Below are 19,272 nucleotides of genomic sequence, written 5' to 3' on the forward strand. Positions count from 1 at the left end.
AAATAAATGTATTTTTCTGGAAATCTCATGGTTGAAATCTTTTCCTACTACCCGACCAACGCGAAACCAAATGGACCCAATCCGATAGTCAGATACAGAGAGATGAACATTAAAAACTTGAAGTTTGGCCGGGCCACTGACCCAGTAACCTAATATGCACCAAAATATTATAGTAGCCGACTGAGACCATAGTAGGGATATTTTGGACCAATTCCCACCCAAAATGGAAAGGTAGTTGGTTGTATGAACGATAAGGACGACCTTTTCCCGTTTGTGTATATATCGTCTTCTCTATTTAATACAACCGGGCCACCGCCTTCTCTTATTTGATACTCTCTTCTTCTTAAGAAATCACAGAAGACTAGAGAGAGAGAAAGAGAAAGAGAAAGAGAATGGGAAATACGAACTGTATAGCGTGTGGTTGTATTGGGCAAGCAAGTATAGGTGTGGTGGAGAAATGGGGTCGTTTCGACAGATTAGCAAACCCTGGTCTCCATTTTTTCAACCCTTTGGGTGGTGAATGGCTTTCTGGTATTCTTTCCACTAGGATCTCCTCCGTCGATGTCGAAATTGAAACAAAAACCAAGGTTCCCTTTCTTTCTCTCCCTCTTTCCATAATTGATATTCAATTCTGGGTTTAGATTACGATTTCATCATTATTATTCATACCTGTGTGATCTGTTTCATATATATTCTTGAATTGCATAAGTTACTGATCAATTTAACGTAATTGAATCAAGATCCCCATTTCTTTTACAAGATAATTGAATCCAATCTACTGATAATTATGTTTGTGAGGTTTATGATGATGAAGATTCCTTTTATGTTCTTACCATGGATTACTAGTATAATTCTTGATTTGTTGACTCTTTAGTTATGGATAATCAATGGGTATATTATGTTTTTACATCTACAGGACAACGTTTTTGTGCGTTTGCTTTGTTCGATTCAGTATCGGGTAGTCAAAGAAAATGCTGATGATGCTTTCTATGAGTTACAAAACCCTAAAGTACAGATTCAAGCCTATGTATTTGATGGTAAGCTTCTCCTTTTTTTTATTCTTCTCAACCTCTTTATGTAGTTCAGTAATTTGGTTATCTTGTCCTTACGATTCTTACTTCTCTTCATCTTAGTTGTTCGAGCTCATGTTCCAAGAATGACTTTGGATGATCTCTTCGAACAAAAGGGTGATGTTGCTCAAGCTGTGTCAGAGGAACTCGAAAAGGTTGGTTGATCTATCAGAGTTTTAGAAATATATTTGTTTTTCATGTTTGATCTCTTCTTTTAGTCGATGTTATTTGTTTCCACTAATTCTGTGTTTCCACAGTTTGTGTGATTCAGTAACATATTAACATGTTGAAATTGTGGATTAGGTAATGGGTGCATATGGATATAGCATTGAACAAATACTGATGGTTGACATTATTCCTGATCCCGCAGTTCGTAAAGCAATGAACGAGATTAATGCAGGTGAATACCTTTTTGTTTCTGCTTATACTTTAAGATTATTGTGGTAGTGGCTCAAGAATGGATGTTTTTTTACTTGATAGTTTAACCATATACAAGTCATCAGTCGGACATAAATTTATATTAGTTCGTTGAGCCATTACTCTAGAATATGCAGAATCGGAACCTCTAACATCAACGCCATGTTTGGCGAGCAATAATGGTGTACGATTACTAAGAATAGCAACCCATTATGTGATACCTAGTAATAGCAACACCTTGTTTATTGTTTAGTTTGGTTAGGAATAGGATGAGCTGTCTGTGGATTATTTTATTGACGATTCTAAGGAAAAGAGAACTGCAAATCCATCCCCCCCTTGCTTTTGGATTCCTCCGTTACTCGGAATGTAATTTCTTTTCCTTTCCCGTGTACCAAACACAATTTTGAAATGTGATTCCTAGTGACCGAATTCCATTGCCATACACCAAACGTGACCCAAATGCTAACGAGTCGTTAGGTCCACTATCAGTAATTCTGTATCTGATTTCTTTTAGTGAAGAAGCTTTTCCTTAACTCATTTCTTGATTGAGAGATGTCATCTGGTTATTTAATCTCTCTAAAGACGTTGGAATTGAATTACTGTGATATCGTGTTGTAGCACAAAGACTTCAGCTAGCTAGTGTTTACAGAGGGGAAGCTGATAAAATTCTCCTGGTGAAGAAAGCCGAAGCTGAAGCAGAGGCAAAGTACCTCGGTGGGGTTGGGGTAGCCAGACAAAGGCAAGCAATCACAGACGGTTTGAGAGAAAACATCTTAAACTTTTCTCACAAGGTCTCAGGCACGTCAGCAAAGGAGGTGATGGATCTGATAATGATAACTCAGTACTTCGATACGATCAAAGATCTTGGGAACTCGTCTAAGAACACTACAGTCTTTATACCTCATGGGCCTGGACACGTCAGAGATATTGGCGATCAGATACGGAATGGCATGATGGAGGCATCGGCTGCTGAGGTACATAATGATTGATGACTATGGTCTTTCCGAACATTAGGAAAGTTCTTCCTTTCCGATTTATCTGAATCGTTTTCCCCTTTTTATATCAGTAACAACTAAAAAGTCAGCATCAAGTGTCCGGAGTTTTCTATATCTAGAATTGGTATTCAGTATATGAGGATATAAATGTCTCGGATCATTTCATATATCCACAAGTTACATGAAATGTAAATATAAGTGACTTTCCTCATTTCACCCATGCACTTTAATTGTACTTATGGATCTGAATTGCTTTGAATCCGTTCATTAGGTTAGCATGAATCAATCAAGCCCTAGAGATTAGAGTCGGATCGGGAGCTAATTGCCTCCTCCAATTTTAGGTCTAAATTGCAGCATCAAATCCGAATACTTAGTTCATTCATTAAATTTGGTGAAGAAAAATGTAATGTATGAACTACAATCTTACGGTAGTGTGATATAGTGTAGAATATTAAAACATGTATACTAACAAGACCTACAACTTTCCGAAAATGTCAAAAGGAAATTAACAGTGTGCCATTAACTGTTTCTTCTTGATCATCGATGCTAATTATCGTCAGTCACTATGATTTTCTTTTATCGATTTTAGTTTCCCTGTCTAGTTAAACTTTAAGGTCTCTTGGACACCAAATAACCATCAATTGTTTCAGCTTTCCTCTTCTTCGTTACGCCTACTAGCCTCTTAACATAGGCAATGTAACCATCAACATCAAACTTCCTTTTGCATCCTGCATAGTTCATATACCGTATCTTTCCAAACACAGGTCGTTCTTTCCAACCCTAAACAACAAGGCGAAATATCAAATTCTGCCCAACTATTCATGCTCATAAAATTTATATAAATGCGAGACAAAGAATTGTGAATACAAACCTGATCATGAACTCCACATATTGACCACATACAACCAACATATCCACTTGGATCCCTTCCATCTATTTCATACTGCAAATTCATCTTCATAAATCAAAATTTGAAATTCTTGAAACCCCAAAACAGAGACCCCTCGATCGCCTAACCAAAAGATCTACATGTTTCGGAGTAGAGAGGAGTTGAAATGTATATATGTTTTCGGGTAGAGAGACAAAGTACCTTGTCATTCAGATAGATAGCTATAGACAGAGCTTCCTCTGGACTTCTTGTCCATTCCAAAATCTTTTTTGCCCAATACATCCTGGAAAAACAGAAAATCATATCGATATAATTATCCTTTTAACAATACTGCTAGTGTCTAGTTCTGTTATGACATCTAATCCAAAATTACCTCATGAATCCATGCATCTTTCCATAATGAACCATCTCTAGTTGAGATGCATTCCAGAGCTGAAAATTTATAGCACACATATAATGAATTTAAACACGAATAAGATGTGATTATGGTTTATGTTATGAGGGTTTAAGAAGAATTGTTCGAAGCTTTTTTCCTTACAGGATCAGCTGTTTTTGCCTTCTCCAATTCCTCTTTCCTGCTCATTTAAAAACCATTAAGAATCTAAACAACAAATTTCCAACAATAATGAACATAAAACTTTATGATTATTCTTCGATTTGAATCGAAGAAACTCAACTCACGTATAAATATGTTCTCGTTTATCAGCGGAATGATCCGTCAAAGTTTTCCTAGCCCATTCCCAAGCCCCTTGTATAGAGTCATAGTGTGGCTGGTAATAGCAAAAATTATCCGCGAGTTCTCTTCGAACAATCAACTCTTCCAAGAACGAATCCACTGACTTCATAAGTTGGATATACGAACAGACAGACATGTAAATCTCAATTAGAAATACCATTTCTATAGAAGTTTAAGACGAAAACTTATAAGTGAAATCCATGATAATCTACGAACCTGAGCATGAAAACTTCGAAGCTTCCGAGCTTCCAATGCACATCGTTGTGCCGATATCTGTCCAAAATGCAGGTACGGAGAAAGACCTGAAAGCCCTCTGGGCTTCAATGGGTTATTCCGATCGGAATTATAGTTCTTTAACCTCGTCGATAAAAACCCATTCTTGCTTCCTAACAGAACTTCCATGGCAGCATTTTCACCAGGGTCAATCCACTCCAGTTCTGGAACTTCTGCTCCTTTCCTGTTTTGTTAGTCACTCAAACTAAAATTTCTGAACTTCAAAACAATCAAAATCTGAGGAATGGGTTTTGATTATATTACCTTAAAACATCAGCAATCAAATTCTCCCAATCTATTAATGGAGGAATAATGCCAACCCATTTCTTGATTGGAGATTGAAGATGAGGAAAATCAATGAGATATTCAGGTAGTAATTTATGAATCTTGTTTCTTATTGTTCTTGCACCATACTCCAATTTATCTGAAGCAACCCAAATTGGTACAACATTGTGAGTATCAACTTCATGAACTGAAACCGATTCGCCAACTCGGTTACAGATTATTTCTTTCCAATTTCTAACTTCCCTTAATGGAGAAAAATCAGTAACTAGAAGTGAAGCTCCACATTCACTTAGAAAATTTGGGATTGTTTCTACTGCTTCTCCCTGAACAATTAGGGCAGTGAATCGTTGAGTCAGATCGGCCGAGTTAACTGAAAATGAAATGAAAAAGTTAAAGAGAGAGAGAGAGAGAGAGAGAGAGAGTTACTTGGAAGAAGAAGAATGGGATTTGAAGGGATTCTGGTAAAGTGCGGTGGAGATGACGAAGACCCTTCAACATAAACCCTAGCTGACGAGCTTTGGCGCCTAAAAATTGATCGAAGAGGTTGAAGGCAATAGCAACGGGTACATTGGCTTTGTTGGCTTGATCAACGGCGTGGATTAAAGCCCAGTTATCTTTTAACCGTTGATCTCTGAACATCCAGTAGATGACGGGCCCACCACATTTTTGACCGTACGGTTTGAGTGGTAATCCTTGTTTCAGGATTCGAATTCTTCCTGGTTGGACGACGGTCGACGACGATGGTGGTGGTGGTGGTGGTGGTGGTGGTGGTGGGGACATTTTAGGGGACATATTCTTAGGGTTAGAGAGAGAAAGAGAAGAAGAGTGTTTGTGATTGAAGAAGCGCCGGGGAGGAAGAGAGAGAAAGGAAAGGAAAGAGGAGGAAGAGGTTTGTTGTTGATTTTGAAATGTGACGGTTGGAAAAGTGACACGTCGACTGGGGTATGTACGTCTTTTGCTGATTTTATCAGGCTACGTGGGTAAACCTGTACCTTATTATTTTTCGTTTAAAGTCGCATACAACACTTTATATACTCTTTATTATTTTTGTTTGATTTGTGGTGTCTGATCTAATCTCAATTACCATTAAGAGTTGTTTTAGGTCTTTCGTGTCGAACAATTCAGACTGAACGACTCACCAAGTAAACTCAAGAGAGATAAACGGATGCCACTTTAATCGGAAAAAGATAAATCTTATTCGGACATAACAAAATGACCGATTATGACTAAACTACACACATCTATGAACATGGAGGGCAATAATGTTGAATCACATTATAATGTGATATATGTCATCATCGAGTAATCTGAGCACGGTTAGAACTCTTTTTGGCAAAAAACAACTTCATGTAGTCATGTTAACTTATGACATCGAAATAAATCTTGAAAATAAACTGCTTTTACGGATATTTGATCTTGAAAATAAAGCAATAGGTTTATTCACAAAACTGTCGTCCACCTCCAAGTAAGACATTCTTGAACCCTAGAATAGCACAGACAATGATGTTAACATATACCAGCATGCCCATCTCATTCATTGCCACAGGGATTTAGTTGTGAACCTTTATATCACCATATTTAATGAACTTTCTCTGCACCCTTTTCTTCCATTTATTAGTCTATTTCAAGACTCGCCTACCCTATCAACATTCCAGATTGCTCCAAGTATACTTACGAGTATGAAATTTTAGAATTTGGATTGTTTTAAAGCTAGGTAATCAGTATAAATATTTAACCAAATAATTAATGTTGTTTGAAGCCAATATGTCTTGCCATAGGGCTTAAAATGGTACACGCGTCGACATTAGAATGGGTTTGCAAACCCCATTATTGATGATGTGGCTCATCTCGGACTTGTGGTTTTGATCTCTCTCTCCCCATTTATAACGTTAGTACAGGTTGTTGTGGAGTCAAATCTGATCTGTAATGTTACAAAGACAGAACTACATCGGCCGACTCAAGACTTAATGTTGTCAAAATTTGTGTACGTACATTGTATATTTGTATGTTCTAAAATGACTATAACCGTTAACTTGAGTTTGATAGGAAAAAAAAATATATTTATCTACATCAATCGTGCATAAATTATTCTTCAGAGGTAACAAAGAATCACATCCCAAAAATGTGTCTAATTAACCACAATTTTATTGGGTTAGGTTCGGTTTGACCAGTTCGAAGATCTTCAAACCCAAGCCAATTTGGCCGGCTAGCTTGTTCTGGTTCAGACTAAAAACCGATACCGATCGTTTCAGTTCAGTGATATTTGGTTCGATCTGGTTGACCCTTCTTTACTTACCCAACTAGACTCGACTCTACGCGGAGCGAGTGAATTGTTTGTGTTGGTGTCCTAGTTCATTGATCATGGATTTAAGCATTTATAAGTTCCAACAACAAAAATTATGGAAGAAAGAAGCAGCTACCTGCTTTTCTTGAATGACCCCTAAAATCAGAAAAAAAACAGTCATTTAATGAAGGTGGTTATACACTATAATTTCCTCCTTTATATCTATGATTGTATCCCCTCAAAAGTTATCTTCAAATTAGCTAGCTTCAAATATCAACTACTCATCATCTTCAAAGAAGAAGAAGAAGAAGAAGAAGAAGAAGAAGAAGAATGGCTTCCAAACCAGGACCCTTGAGTGAATGGCCATGGAAGAACCTTGGAAACTATAAGGTATTCACATCAAACCCACATTTTCTTCCAAGAGTTTCTTCCTTTTTCTTTGATCTCAATATTCATATATATTTGTCCATGTGACATATGGCCACTGGATAACTTCTTTTCATCAATTCCTAAGCGATAATTTAGACATAGTTCAGTGAAGCTCACTTTGGTAGAATGGTGGCATATATGTCTCTTTATAAGAGAGACCATGACTCAATTGTCAGCCTGAACCTTTGACCTCTAAGGTGGAAAAATAAACCTCTTACCACTCCAACCAAGGGTTGTTGGCTTTTTTGAAAGGTTAGCATACTTAACAGGGTATGATCATGTGTATCGAACCCTTGACCTAGAGGGTGTGACCGTGTGAACCAACTTAGTAACCACTCCAACCAGAAGTTGTTGATAGAAGTGATGATGATTTTTCTAGTACTACGAGTACTTTTGTTATGAATTCTCAATAACTTTCTTCTTTTTCTGTGTGATTTTCATAGTACGTAGTTTTGGCACCATGGATAGCACACAGTGTGTATTCATATGTGACCACGGAAGAAAATGAGAGGGACATGACAAGTTTACTGGTACTCCCATACTTGTTATGGAGGTGGATTCATGGCCAAATCTGGATCACATTAGCTCGTTTCCAGACAGCTCGAAGCAAGCACAGAATACTCGATAAGGGTATTGAATTTGAACAAGTTGATCGAGAGAGAAACTGGTCAGTACTTTATTTATCTATTATTATCATTACGATTTTTTTCATCAAGAGGTTTGAACTTTAAAAATAATGTTGGGAAGTGAATATTGACAGGGATGATCTGATTATATTAAACGGATTATTATTTTATCCGGCGATATTAATTCTTCGGGGTGCATCTAATTTACCATTATGGAGAACCGACGGTGTAATAATGGCGATTCTTCTTCATGCTGGTCCGGTCGAATTCCTCTACTATTGGCTTCACAGGGCATTGCACCACCACTTCCTCTACTCTCGTTACCATTCTCATCATCACTCCTCCATCGTCACCGAACCCATTACATGTACACATTTCAACTTTTTCACTTTTTTTTCGGTGTCTAATTTGGTGATATTTGTTTGTTATATATATTTTGTATCTGACCTGTATGAATCTGACTTGTTCTGGTCACCCACATATGATTTTGGACACTGTCCTCTTATTTTATGCCAGGTCTAAAATAGACACAAAATGAGTCTGACTTACTAGTCAAGAACAATTTGATAATTGATTCTGAGTCAATTGAGATCTTAACTCCAATTTTATGTTTGAGTTCGACAAAAATGAACACCCACCTAAGTGCCATGTCTTTTGTTTTGCTTTTACTATCTTTTTTTCTAAATGGTTCATGTTCTTGTTTTGGTGCAGCTGTTGTTCATCCATTTGCCGAACATATATCATATTTCATTTTATTTTCGATACCGATGGTAGTTCCAGTTCTAACCGGAACAGCTTCCTTCGGTGTAATGTTGGGCTACATAACGTATGTCGATTTTATGAACAATATGGGTCATTGCAATTTCGAACTTGTTCCGAAATGGATGTTCGATGTTTTCCCATTTCTCAAGTACATCATGTATACTCCATCGTAAGTATAACATAAACCCGAAAAGTTATCTATTAATTAGAATACATTCGAAGATCTAGATCGTAACGGGCGTGTTGTTTTTATAGGTTTCATTCTCTTCACCATACGCAGTTTCGCACAAACTTGTCACTTTTCATGCCTGTCTACGATTACATGTATGGAACAATGGACAATTCATCAGACAAATTATATGAAACTTCATTGAAAGGAAGAGATAATAAGCCTAATGTAGTTCATTTGACTCACCCAACAACACTTGAATCTATATATCAATTACGGCCGGCTATTGCTTCCTTGGCGTCGAGTCCTTATGCTCCAAAATGGTATTTGTGGTTGTTTTGGCCAATAACTTATGGATGTATGTTATTGAGTTGGATTTGTGACTCTACTTTTATTGTGGAGAGGCATTTGTTCAATGAACTCAAATTGCAAACATGGGCTATTCCAAGATACACTTTCCAAGTAAGATTTTAATCATCTTTGCTAGTATATCAAATAAAGATATAAACAAATGCTTATCGTCTCGAATAGTACACTTTATTTATGAAAAAGAAAAAAGACATCCTGAAGGAACATTTGATATTCGAGTTTTCAGATATTTCAGATACAAATGCTGATCGAATTCAAATTCTTGATTATAAGTGGACGATCCTAATATCCATCTATATATTTTGTATCTTTTTGCAGTACTTCTTGCCATGGCAAAAGGATAAAATCAATAGCTTGATTGAGAAAGCCATAATGAAAGCAGAGGAAGCAGGTGTTAAGGTCTTGACTCTAGGTCTATTAAATCAGGCAAGTACATTTTCTAGCCCTTAAAATATCAGTGAATTTAATCTGTATGATTATTGATTAAACATGTTAATTAGCAAATGTGATTAACAAATCAACAGGGAGAAGAATTGAATGGAAATGGGGAACTTTATGTCCAAAAGAACCCAAACCTCAATGTTAAAATTGTGGATGGTAGTACTTTAGCAACAGCTGTGGTGCTAAATAGCATCCCACAAGATACTAAAGAAGTACTTCTAAAAGGAAATCTTTCTAAGGTTGTTTGTGCTGTGGCTCAAGCTTTATGCAAAAAAGGAATACAGGTACATATATTTCCAATCTCATTCAATATCTTTTTTTCTTTCTTATAGGAAAAATGTCATAAGGTATATATAACCTAGAAATTAAAGATGAGTTTGGTGTGTTGTGAATATTCTCGCAAACGCTAGAATCTACTCTTCACAGATTCACAATGAAGCTCGTTTTGGTTGAGTGTTAACATGTATGTTCTCTCCAGTATACAAAACTTATTATTTTTTGGAAATAACAAAATGGTGTTCATCATAATTAAGAACTTAAGTAGCTATCCATATTATACTTACATTTGTTGCATAGACCCATGCCCAAGGGACATCAAGTCTTGTTCCTCAAGCAGGGTGTGCGAGCCTACCAACAAGGCCGAGAAACTCCCGAAGCTTGAAATCGAGCATATAGTCCAAGCTCTAGAGACCAAACACTTGATGTATTTTTCAAAACATACCTAGTAGTGTCTCCAGGTCTTGTTCTATGTACTTAATGTTTGAACTTAATGTATAAACAGGTAGCATTGTCGTCAAGTGATGATCATAAGAATCTTAAACTAAAGCTTCCTACAGATTTATGGAACAACTTGGTCCTTACAAGTAGTCAAACTCAAAAGGTAAACCTTTTTCTTCCTAATTTCTTTGTTTTCTTGATGATAATCCCTATATAATTTCACTATTAAACTCTATATCAACCCTTTTTTTGCGGTTCCGCTCTTAATGTTGTCATTAATTTTGCAGGTATGGTTGGTAGATGCAGGAACTTTGACAGAAGAAGAACAAAAGCAAGCACCAGAAGGAACACATTTCATCCCAATCTCGCAGTTTCCACTAAAAAGGGTTCGAAAAGACTGTGTTTATTACACCACACCGGCCTTGGTTATCCCCAAAGCCCTCGAAAATGTCCATTCTTGTGAGGTTAGGCTCACTTACTAATATTATGCTGCTATTTTTTGTTCCTTACAAGCATAAACTAATGATAGTAATATGGAGTCAGATAGTCAGTTTACGCACATCTCGATAACAAGGCCTTATGACATTTATAATTACGGGGTACAAACCTAAGTGATCAGAGGCGGAAGAACTAGGAATTTTTTGTAACAACAACTAGTATGTGTATTTGAAAATATTGTCGAACTATCGGGAGTAACACACTATATTAGCCTGACTAATATAAGTACTATCTCTTTGGACTATGGGTTGTATACTAATTATACATCTATGTGAATATGTAACAGAATTGGTTGCCAAGAAGGGTTATGAGCGCATGGCATGTAGCAGGAATAGTGCATGCTAAAGAAGGATGGGACACACACGAATGCGGAGACAAAATTCTCGATTTAGAGAAAGTATGGGAAGCAACTCTTCGTCATGGGTTCCTTCCTGTGGTTCGCCGTGCTTAATAATATTATATCAATATATATATATATCAATCGTCGACTATTTCTCCTTCTGTTTGTTTGTTACTCTATCTGTCTATTTGTATAATCTCTTTTTGTGTTGTACTAAAGAGGAGAGTGTGTGAATTATGAACTTTATTTACAACTATGTCTCAAGATACTCTATATATGAAACTAAAAGAGCAGGGGGAGAAGAAACTATGTTTAGAGATGTTATGTATAAGGTAGTAGTAGTATTGTAACCTAAATAATCAATGGAAGAATTTGTCCAAGAATACTTTCATGCACCTTTATGTACTTCAATTTCTTTTTTCTTTTCTTTTTCTAAGGCTAGACGATCATGACCAAAAGGTTAGTTCTATTTCTTTTTCCGCATAGAACAATATTGTGTGTAACAACAAATCTTGATAAAAAAACGTAATGCATAATTATGTGCAACCCACTTGGTTGCAAGAATACATAACAATACGAGGCAAAAATCCCTACTTAGATTTTGATTGCTGTGTATGGAACTTTTTAAGAACATGTTAAATGCTTTGGACAGTATAGAGTTTACCTAACTCTTTTGTACGACTTTATATTTATCGTAGTATAAGAAAACACGACTTATAGAGATCAACTTTTGTATATTTTCTTCTTCTTCCTAGAAGTGTCAATCTTTATATATATATATATATATATATATATATATATATAGTGCATATTCGTTTGTCTTTGTTTTCATTATTAAGTTAGGTTTTCATTTCATCGTTCAAAATCATTAGGCACCACTCTTAATGCTTTCATAATGTATTTCTAGAAGACGAGTCGTATCATTGAGATTTTATATCCACAAAGATAGTATCAAGATAAGTATATAAAATCTAATCTTTTTCTTTTTAGTCCTTATATATCATACATCATTATTATGCTGAAAGACAAGTAACCATAATTAGATAAGGCTTTATCGGGTTCATTCCACTAAAACTCGCAAAAAGAAAATCACTTGATTTTGTGGTTTCAACAATTGTAATTTGGGTGACAATTCATAACCTGGTAGATGGTAGATGATATATTTTTACCCTAAAATGTGATTTTAATTATCATAAATTTGATAAATTCAACTCCTTTAATAAAAATCTTTGTTTCAGACTTTTTTCTGCATCCGTCTTCTTGATTTGTAAGTAGATGTCCAGTTAACTTAGCAAGCAACTATTTTTTCACCAAAAGAAAACATTTATTTTTTATTTAGTTTGTAATTAAATATATATTTGTATTAAGAAAGAATCACATATTTATTTCATTTACAAAGTTATCATCAACACTAATTATGAACAACAAATATTATTGTCTCTTTTCTTTTTATTGAATAACAAATACACAGTCTTATGTATTTTTGTTCAAAATATAAAATTGTAACATTGAATATTTTAGATTTTATAAAGATTCGCTAAATCGTATTGCAATAATATATGGGATAATGGAATAACCACATAACTGCTATAAAACGTTATTACATGTTTTTCAAAAAAAGAAAAACAGTGTTGTTTTTCTTTTTTTGAAAAACATATTGTTGGTTTGATATATCGAGAGAGTAGAACAAATTTAAATTTGTCATAAAAATAACATCAATGACCGTACAATACTTATAATTATCTCGATAAATTTAGAAAAATAAATTACAGCTATCATAATCGCATTCCATCGGTTGGTTTAGACGACTGTATAATTAACTTGCCTACAGATAATCTAGTTGATCTGCTCAACATAATACGTACAATTTCATTTGAATAGAAGGTGATTACATAAATCCAAAAATTAATAGGCATAAAATCATTTTGATCCTTTACCCACTGACACCACTTTGTCCTAACATAATTTTGAGCAAAATAGGGCCCTTACCCTATACTTATTTTTCACTCAATGTCACACGTGTACATCGTGTTTCACACGTGTCAACTAATAATAAAATTGAGGTCGAATTAAAAAGAAAAAGTATGAAAACTTATTAGATTTGATTGGTTCTAGATTAGTGAGCCACCACCACTAGTATAAGGCCATTTAAAGTAGATCTTCATAAATCTTTTAAATTATTTAAATAAAGTCAAAAAGTTATTTTTTTTTAATATTACCACTAAATGATTAAAGTCTTAGTTACATGTATAGTTGAGAATATAATAAGATTTAATGAAGGATTATGTCTTCATTGGAAGTAAATAAAAGGTGATTATCCCAATCAAATATTTGTATATTGAAAATTAGTTACTTTCTTTTTATTAAAACAGAAATCTTGTGTGATTTAACCTATTAAACTAATTATATAACCCATTATAACTCAACTAAATAATAGTGATGATTAATTTAGGGTTAAAATAAAGATTATTATTATACTTGTGATTAAATATTATGTCTAATTTTTTCTAGTGTTCTGTTTGGATGGAAGACTGTAAATTTAGTTAATCACAAATTTTAACCTAAAACTATTAATCACATCCTATATATGTCAACGCATTTAAATTTAAGGGGTTTTAATTATTTCAATCAAAATAAATTTTTTTAAAAAAAAAAACAAATGTTTCTTTGTTATTATTTAGCTCAAACATTAAATATGTATAATTTTTCATTATATGTTAGATTTCAGTAAAGCTTATATATTTAAAAATGACCTTTAAAAAAATACACGATAACTTAACTGATAATTATAGATTTTATTTCACACATAAATTACAATTATACATAATAATTTATTTATTTTAAGAGTTTTAGCTATTTGAAAAAGCTTCTTATGTCTAATATTTTGACTTAAACAACTAACTTTTGTAATTTTGAATATTATTTTTCTTTGACTGATATCTGACCTGGCCCAATACATAAAGCCTTTTTTGGTGTTCGACCTGGCCCATTACCCACAAGTGAGGAAAGTTCTAAAGGTGCCAATAAAACCTTTTTGAAGGTCTAAAATACCTATAGCTAAATTGGGTGCGCTTTTAGAATGTTCTAAGATAGTGCTTATTCAGGGAAGGTCCAACGTGGGACTCGGGCTCTCAAGTTTGGGAGCCCTTGAATTATGGGAGTCCAAGGACTTTTCTCAATTCCAACGTCAGACTCTCAATCGGGGCTTCCAAATCCAAAATATGTACATGTGCGGTGTACGTGTGTGGGATTTGTGTTTCAATTTTTAAACATGAAATTATGGACTTTAAAAATTAAAATTTCAAAATTCAAAATTTTTCCAATAATTTGGAGGGAATTTGAATTTCAAATTTTTACGAAAATTGTGGAGGAGTTTAAATTTCATATTTTAAAATCTTGGGGGGAGTTTGCAATTAGATTTTTTTTTTAACTTTTTGTTCATCTATAAATACAACCACTGATCTATTAAGTTTTCTACATCTTAGTTCTACATTCTCTACATCTTCTTTCTACATTCTTTACATCTTCTCTCTCCCTTCAATGGATCATACTCATGAGTTAGTAAATATGGTCATTCAACAAGAGTTACAGGATAGGGAAGATGATGAAATGTATCTAGCAGAGATTCAGGATTAACAACCGCGTTCCCATCATGTTAGTTTTGTTTCGGGTCATCGAACGATAGATCGTAACAGACAAGATGGTCATGAATGACTGATACGTGACTATTTTGTCGAGAATCCACTTTATGATGTTGATACATTCCGAAATCGATATCGCATGAATGTTGATTAATTTCTACATATGCTCAATACGTTGGTTGCTCATAATGCCTATTTTGAACAATCGAAAGACGGCTTCGGCGAAATAGGATTATCACGGCATCAAAAGATAACTGCGGCTATGAGAATGCTTGCTTATGGGACACAAGCAGATGCAATTGACGAATATCTTCGACTTGGAAAGACGACTTCAATAGATTCTCTACGAGAATTTGTATCAACGATCGTCAATGTGTTTGGCCCGCATTACTTAAGGTCTCCGAATGAATCTGATATTTGTAGGCTTTTAGCACTTGACGAAAAACAAGGATTTCCTAGAATGCTCGGGAGTATAGATTGAATGCATTGGGAGTGGAAAATTGTCCGACCTCATGGCACGGGCTTACTGGCCATTCCCATAGTCCAACAGTCATACTAGAAGCAAAGATGTTCATACACAATTAAGGGCAGATCTTATAGAGCACTTGTGGAATACTAAAGATGGCAACGACCAACAGAACTATTATCGTATTTTACTTGTTTTTCAGTATTTCGGTTTGATGTTTGTGGGGAAGTTATTTTGTATTCAGTTTTTCAATCAATGAAGTCCTATTTAAAAAAAATTACATTTTAAATTTATTTTTGAAAAATTAAAATAATAGATTTCATTTTTTTCGAAAAAAATAAAAAACGATTAAAAGGGGTTGATCTCCTGTTGGGAGTTCCCAACTAGCCGTTGGAAACGAACTCCCAATGGCTAATTTTGGAGGCTGGGAGCCCCCCAACCCGGGTTCTTAAACGGGAGCCCGGAGGGTGGGACTCCCAGCCCAGGGCTCTCGGGTTGGAGGGCTGGGGTTAGCCTCCAAAAATCGAAGTTCCCCAGCCCCCCCTCCCTACGTTGGATTCGCCCTCAGAAGAGTCGTTTCCACTAGTGGGAATCGAAGATGATGTCATGTAGTGGAAAAAGGAAATTGGAGTAGTGACATCATTTTGTACGGAAATGGGTCCCGAAAAGGGAGTGAGGGAGGAAGGGATAATCGTGTCCAGTCCATTTCTCCACTTTATTATGTTTGTTTGTTTGTTTTCAGTCTCAGCTCACCCACACCCCCTACTAGCTAGGCTACTCCTCCTTCCATCACATTAAATTTGTTGACCTTCCTTGCCATTAACACCCTCACTAATCCAAATTAGTGCACTAACTCTCATCACATGACCAAAACATCAAGAAGTTAAGTACAGGTAATTAGTACAAAGGAGCTAATATGTAGAAATTTATGTAAATACACGAAAGTGATGAAATATCTATAAAGGAGGGTTATATCTGTGTCCAGTGTACGCGGATAGCTATAATCTTAATCTTAAAAGATAGTTTAGAAAGTATAATCTTAATCATTAAAGAGGAAGGTACCTATATTTTGAAAAAGATACTCTCATCTCTTATTATATACAGTATATATATTTTTTTTTGTTAAAATATTTTCTTATTATATATCAGATTTTATGATTACAAATATACTGCATACCCTAGACGAGTTAAATTGTAGAGATCTTTGACACGTAGGAATAGATTTCTAGCTGCATTCCATTGGACAAATATAATATCAATCAACACCAATAATTTGGTGCCATTCCTTTTAGGTGAAAGCTCAGCCAACCCCAATACTTTGATAGTTTGATTGAGTAATTTTTCATCAAAATAGAATGGCCCACCATAGATACTAGCTAAAAGATTGACAAATGCTAAACGAAGCTGCATAATTGCTTCATAAAGCTATTTGCTAGACACAACCATTTATTTTTTATTAAATTGTTAAACAACACCAAAGATCGATTTATTGGTTTTATCTAGCAAATAATTTTTTGAATCTTAGATTGCTAAATTCAATTATGCTTTAACTTCCCAAAATTATTTACTAGACACAATTTTTTCTTTAACTAAATTATTAAACAAAAATAAAATTGGTTGTATTAGTGTTGTCTAATATTTTTTTTAAAAATACTTAAACGTGTTATAGGTTTTAAAAAATATACATTATTTTTCTGTAGTATGATTTTATGTAGTATGACTTTATGAAATATACATTATTAAGGTTTAAACTAAGCTTAAAAATATACAAAGAGATTTTATGTAGTATGGTTTTATGAATATCCCATGGGATTTTTTTTTGTTTGTTGAAAATATATCTGTTGGTTGTTTTTTTTGTTGAACAGTATCCGTTGGACTTGATAAACTAAAATTCTAATCTATAAATACCCGTTCGACTTGATAAACCAAAATTCTTATCTATAAACACGGTTTGATTTAATGAAATATATACACTATTAAGGTTTAAACTAAGCTTGACTAAGTCATAGTAGTTAGGGTTATAGAAGATACTTGGTGATTTTATGTATGATTTTATGAATGAATATCCGTTGGGTTTAGCAATTTTAGACAAAATTCAATTAATTTTATTTAGTTATTTTGTGTAATAATTTTTTAGAGTTATGTATAGAATGGAGGAGAGATTCGGTTATACTTAGATTTTTGGTGTTGGTGTAGGTTAGCAATTTAGGACACAATTTTAGTTAGTTTTATTTAGTTATTTTTGTCTAATAGTTGTCCTTAGCAAAACTGAAGTTGCATATAGTAGCATCCAAAAGATTTATTTACTTATCTTCTAATCCATACTGATTAGTGTGTTTTACTAGTTCAAGGGGAAATTTTTTTCTTTTGTTGAAAGGTCAAACCAAAACTTGGTATTTGGTTCATTCTATTTATTTATTTATTTTTTTTTGTAGTTGAATGTTATTGTGATGTGCCATTTTAAATTTGCGGAATTGTTGTGTCAATAAGAATAAATTATTTGTATGTCTTGTATTTCCTTAATTAATTTCGAATTAAATAACTACATATCAAATCGTTTCTACCAATCTCTTTCATTTTTGTTACAAATTCTATCCTTCATAAATATGTAAATCATAAGATCTAATGCTTGATTGTAACATGTTTTGTGAAGATAGCCTATATGCTATTTCTAGGTGTAGTAGACCTATTAAAGTTAGACAAGTTTTTGAGAAATACACCACTTTTTTCTTCATCTTTTTATCTTTTTAGGGTTAGGGTTCCAATAATGTGAGGCCAATAAGTAATTTAGTGGGCCAATTGTACGTTTTCTTCATCGAATACGACTACTACTTATTTTTCTCTTTTGAATTTGTATAGTAGTGGAATGGGAAACAGTGAATCTAAACTGTGCCAGGGTCCACAATTTGTCACAATTTAACAAACTTAGGCACGTGACCACTTTATATTACTAAGAGATTATTAACTAGCTATAATTTTTATTTAATACTTTATTTAAAAGAGTTTAAACGACTAATCACGTTTTCACGTAGGCTGTTGTAGAGAAAGTTGTTTATGAAGCCAGAGATTCTAGCTTAGGTTAAGTTCGCAGAGAGGTGGGTCACTCACAGACTCACTTGTCGCCAGAGTGGTCCTAGTCGTCTTTAGTCTTTACCTATATGGCTATGTTGTAGTTTGCCTTGGTCGCATAGTAAAACTACACTACCCAAATAACGTAATTTCAAAAGTTACTACCTATTGATTTGTTATGCCTATAGGATTTTATTATTCTAGCATACTACTAATTCTAGAGCCTAAACGACTTTCAACTTTTCTAAACTTTACGAGCATCTCCAACAAAACACTGAACTTTAAAATTTTGAGTATTACACATTAGATATTTTCTAGAATTCATTTTAAACAAAGTCTAATACAAAATTCATAAAAATGTTAGTAGAGATCTTCAAGAGCCCAAAGACCCATACATATATTCTTTTTCAATCCTCTGTCCTTGTCTTTCTTTGATCTATAGAATAATGGCGTTCCTGGCATCTTCGAATGTCGCTAGAGCAATTATAGACAGATCAGAATAACCCAAAACAAAAGACTACTTTCTTCCTATTCAAAACGTAAGGTATGTTCCTAATTTTATATCTGACTCAAATAAACCAGATATAAATCTGACTCAACGTCTGACTCCAATTACATTTCTGAATGCTCGTTTGTGTTTAATTTATGATATTTTTTGTTCGACTCGTATGGATAAATCATTTAGATAACATTAAATTTATTTGAGTCAGATAATTACAACTCAGACTATAAAGAAAAATAAACCACTCTCTCTAAATTACAAGTGGATAGTAAAAAAGAAAAGAAAAACATGAAC

At 34.2% G+C, this 19,272-nt stretch overlaps 3 protein-coding genes across 4 annotated transcripts; 2 read left to right on the forward strand and 1 right to left on the reverse strand.

Moving 5' to 3' along the window:
* Window positions 1–182: 182 nt before the first annotated feature.
* On the forward strand, window positions 183–2,693 carry LOC147535086 (SPFH/Band 7/PHB domain-containing membrane-associated protein family). Its single transcript, XM_086646083.1, has 5 exons — window positions 183–587; window positions 917–1,037; window positions 1,134–1,225; window positions 1,374–1,470; window positions 2,106–2,693. Exons 1-5 carry the CDS (start codon window positions 393–395, stop codon window positions 2,474–2,476), a joined length of 876 nt encoding a protein of 291 aa, XP_086502209.1. The 5' UTR covers window positions 183–392; the 3' UTR covers window positions 2,477–2,693.
* A 154-nt stretch (window positions 2,694–2,847) lies between these two features.
* On the reverse strand, window positions 2,848–5,604 carry PHR1 (photolyase 1). The gene is made up of 9 exons (XM_086646082.1): window positions 5,092–5,604; window positions 4,645–4,988; window positions 4,324–4,564; window positions 4,053–4,210; window positions 3,910–3,946; window positions 3,745–3,803; window positions 3,573–3,654; window positions 3,354–3,425; window positions 2,848–3,262 (listed from the first exon to the last, which is right to left on the reverse strand). The coding sequence occupies exons 1-9, from the start codon at window positions 5,455–5,457 to the stop codon at window positions 3,092–3,094; spliced, it is 1,530 nt and encodes a 509-aa protein (XP_086502208.1). The 5' UTR covers window positions 5,458–5,604; the 3' UTR covers window positions 2,848–3,091.
* A 1,261-nt stretch (window positions 5,605–6,865) lies between these two features.
* On the forward strand, window positions 6,866–11,695 carry LOC147535088 (very-long-chain aldehyde decarbonylase GL1-4-like). 2 transcript variants are annotated; one of them, XM_086646081.1, is made up of 10 exons: window positions 6,866–7,339; window positions 7,822–8,045; window positions 8,139–8,371; window positions 8,716–8,935; window positions 9,022–9,397; window positions 9,623–9,730; window positions 9,829–10,029; window positions 10,527–10,625; window positions 10,750–10,926; window positions 11,247–11,695. In XM_086646081.1, exons 1-10 carry the CDS (start codon window positions 7,280–7,282, stop codon window positions 11,409–11,411), a joined length of 1,863 nt encoding a protein of 620 aa, XP_086502207.1. In that variant the 5' UTR covers window positions 6,866–7,279; the 3' UTR covers window positions 11,412–11,695. The 2 variants fall into 2 exon arrangements, with proteins under 2 accessions (XP_086502207.1, XP_086502206.1); XM_086646080.1 differs by having other exon boundaries at window positions 6,984–7,339; window positions 9,623–9,734; window positions 9,833–10,029.
* The last annotated feature ends 7,577 nt before the right edge of the window (window positions 11,696–19,272 follow it).

This window comes from Eschscholzia californica, unplaced genomic scaffold, assembly GCF_041429995.1.
Source record: "Eschscholzia californica isolate CP2 unplaced genomic scaffold, dmEscCali1.0.p SCAF_6, whole genome shotgun sequence".
NCBI classification, from domain to species: domain Eukaryota; kingdom Viridiplantae; phylum Streptophyta; class Magnoliopsida; order Ranunculales; family Papaveraceae; genus Eschscholzia; species Eschscholzia californica.

Coding starts and splice junctions, on each gene's coding strand:
- LOC147535086 (XM_086646083.1), top strand. CDS start 393: ATGGGAAATACGAACTGTATAGCGTGTGGTTGTATTGGGCAAGCAAGT. Junction 588..916: donor AAATTGAAACAAAAACCAAG/GTTCCCTTTCTT, acceptor TTACATCTACAG/GACAACGTTTTTGTGCGTTT. Junction 1,226..1,373: donor TGTCAGAGGAACTCGAAAAG/GTTGGTTGATCT, acceptor ATTGTGGATTAG/GTAATGGGTGCATATGGATA.
- PHR1 (XM_086646082.1), bottom strand. CDS start 5,457: ATGTCCCCTAAAATGTCCCCACCACCACCACCACCACCACCACCACCA. Junction 4,989..5,091: donor TCCCATTCTTCTTCTTCCAA/GTAACTCTCTCT, acceptor CTAATTGTTCAG/GGAGAAGCAGTAGAAACAAT. Junction 3,655..3,744: donor AAGATGCATGGATTCATGAG/GTAATTTTGGAT, acceptor CTGTTTTTCCAG/GATGTATTGGGCAAAAAAGA.
- LOC147535088 (XM_086646081.1), top strand. CDS start 7,280: ATGGCTTCCAAACCAGGACCCTTGAGTGAATGGCCATGGAAGAACCTT. Junction 9,731..9,828: donor CTCTAGGTCTATTAAATCAG/GCAAGTACATTT, acceptor ACAAATCAACAG/GGAGAAGAATTGAATGGAAA. Junction 10,030..10,526: donor TATGCAAAAAAGGAATACAG/GTACATATATTT, acceptor ATGTATAAACAG/GTAGCATTGTCGTCAAGTGA.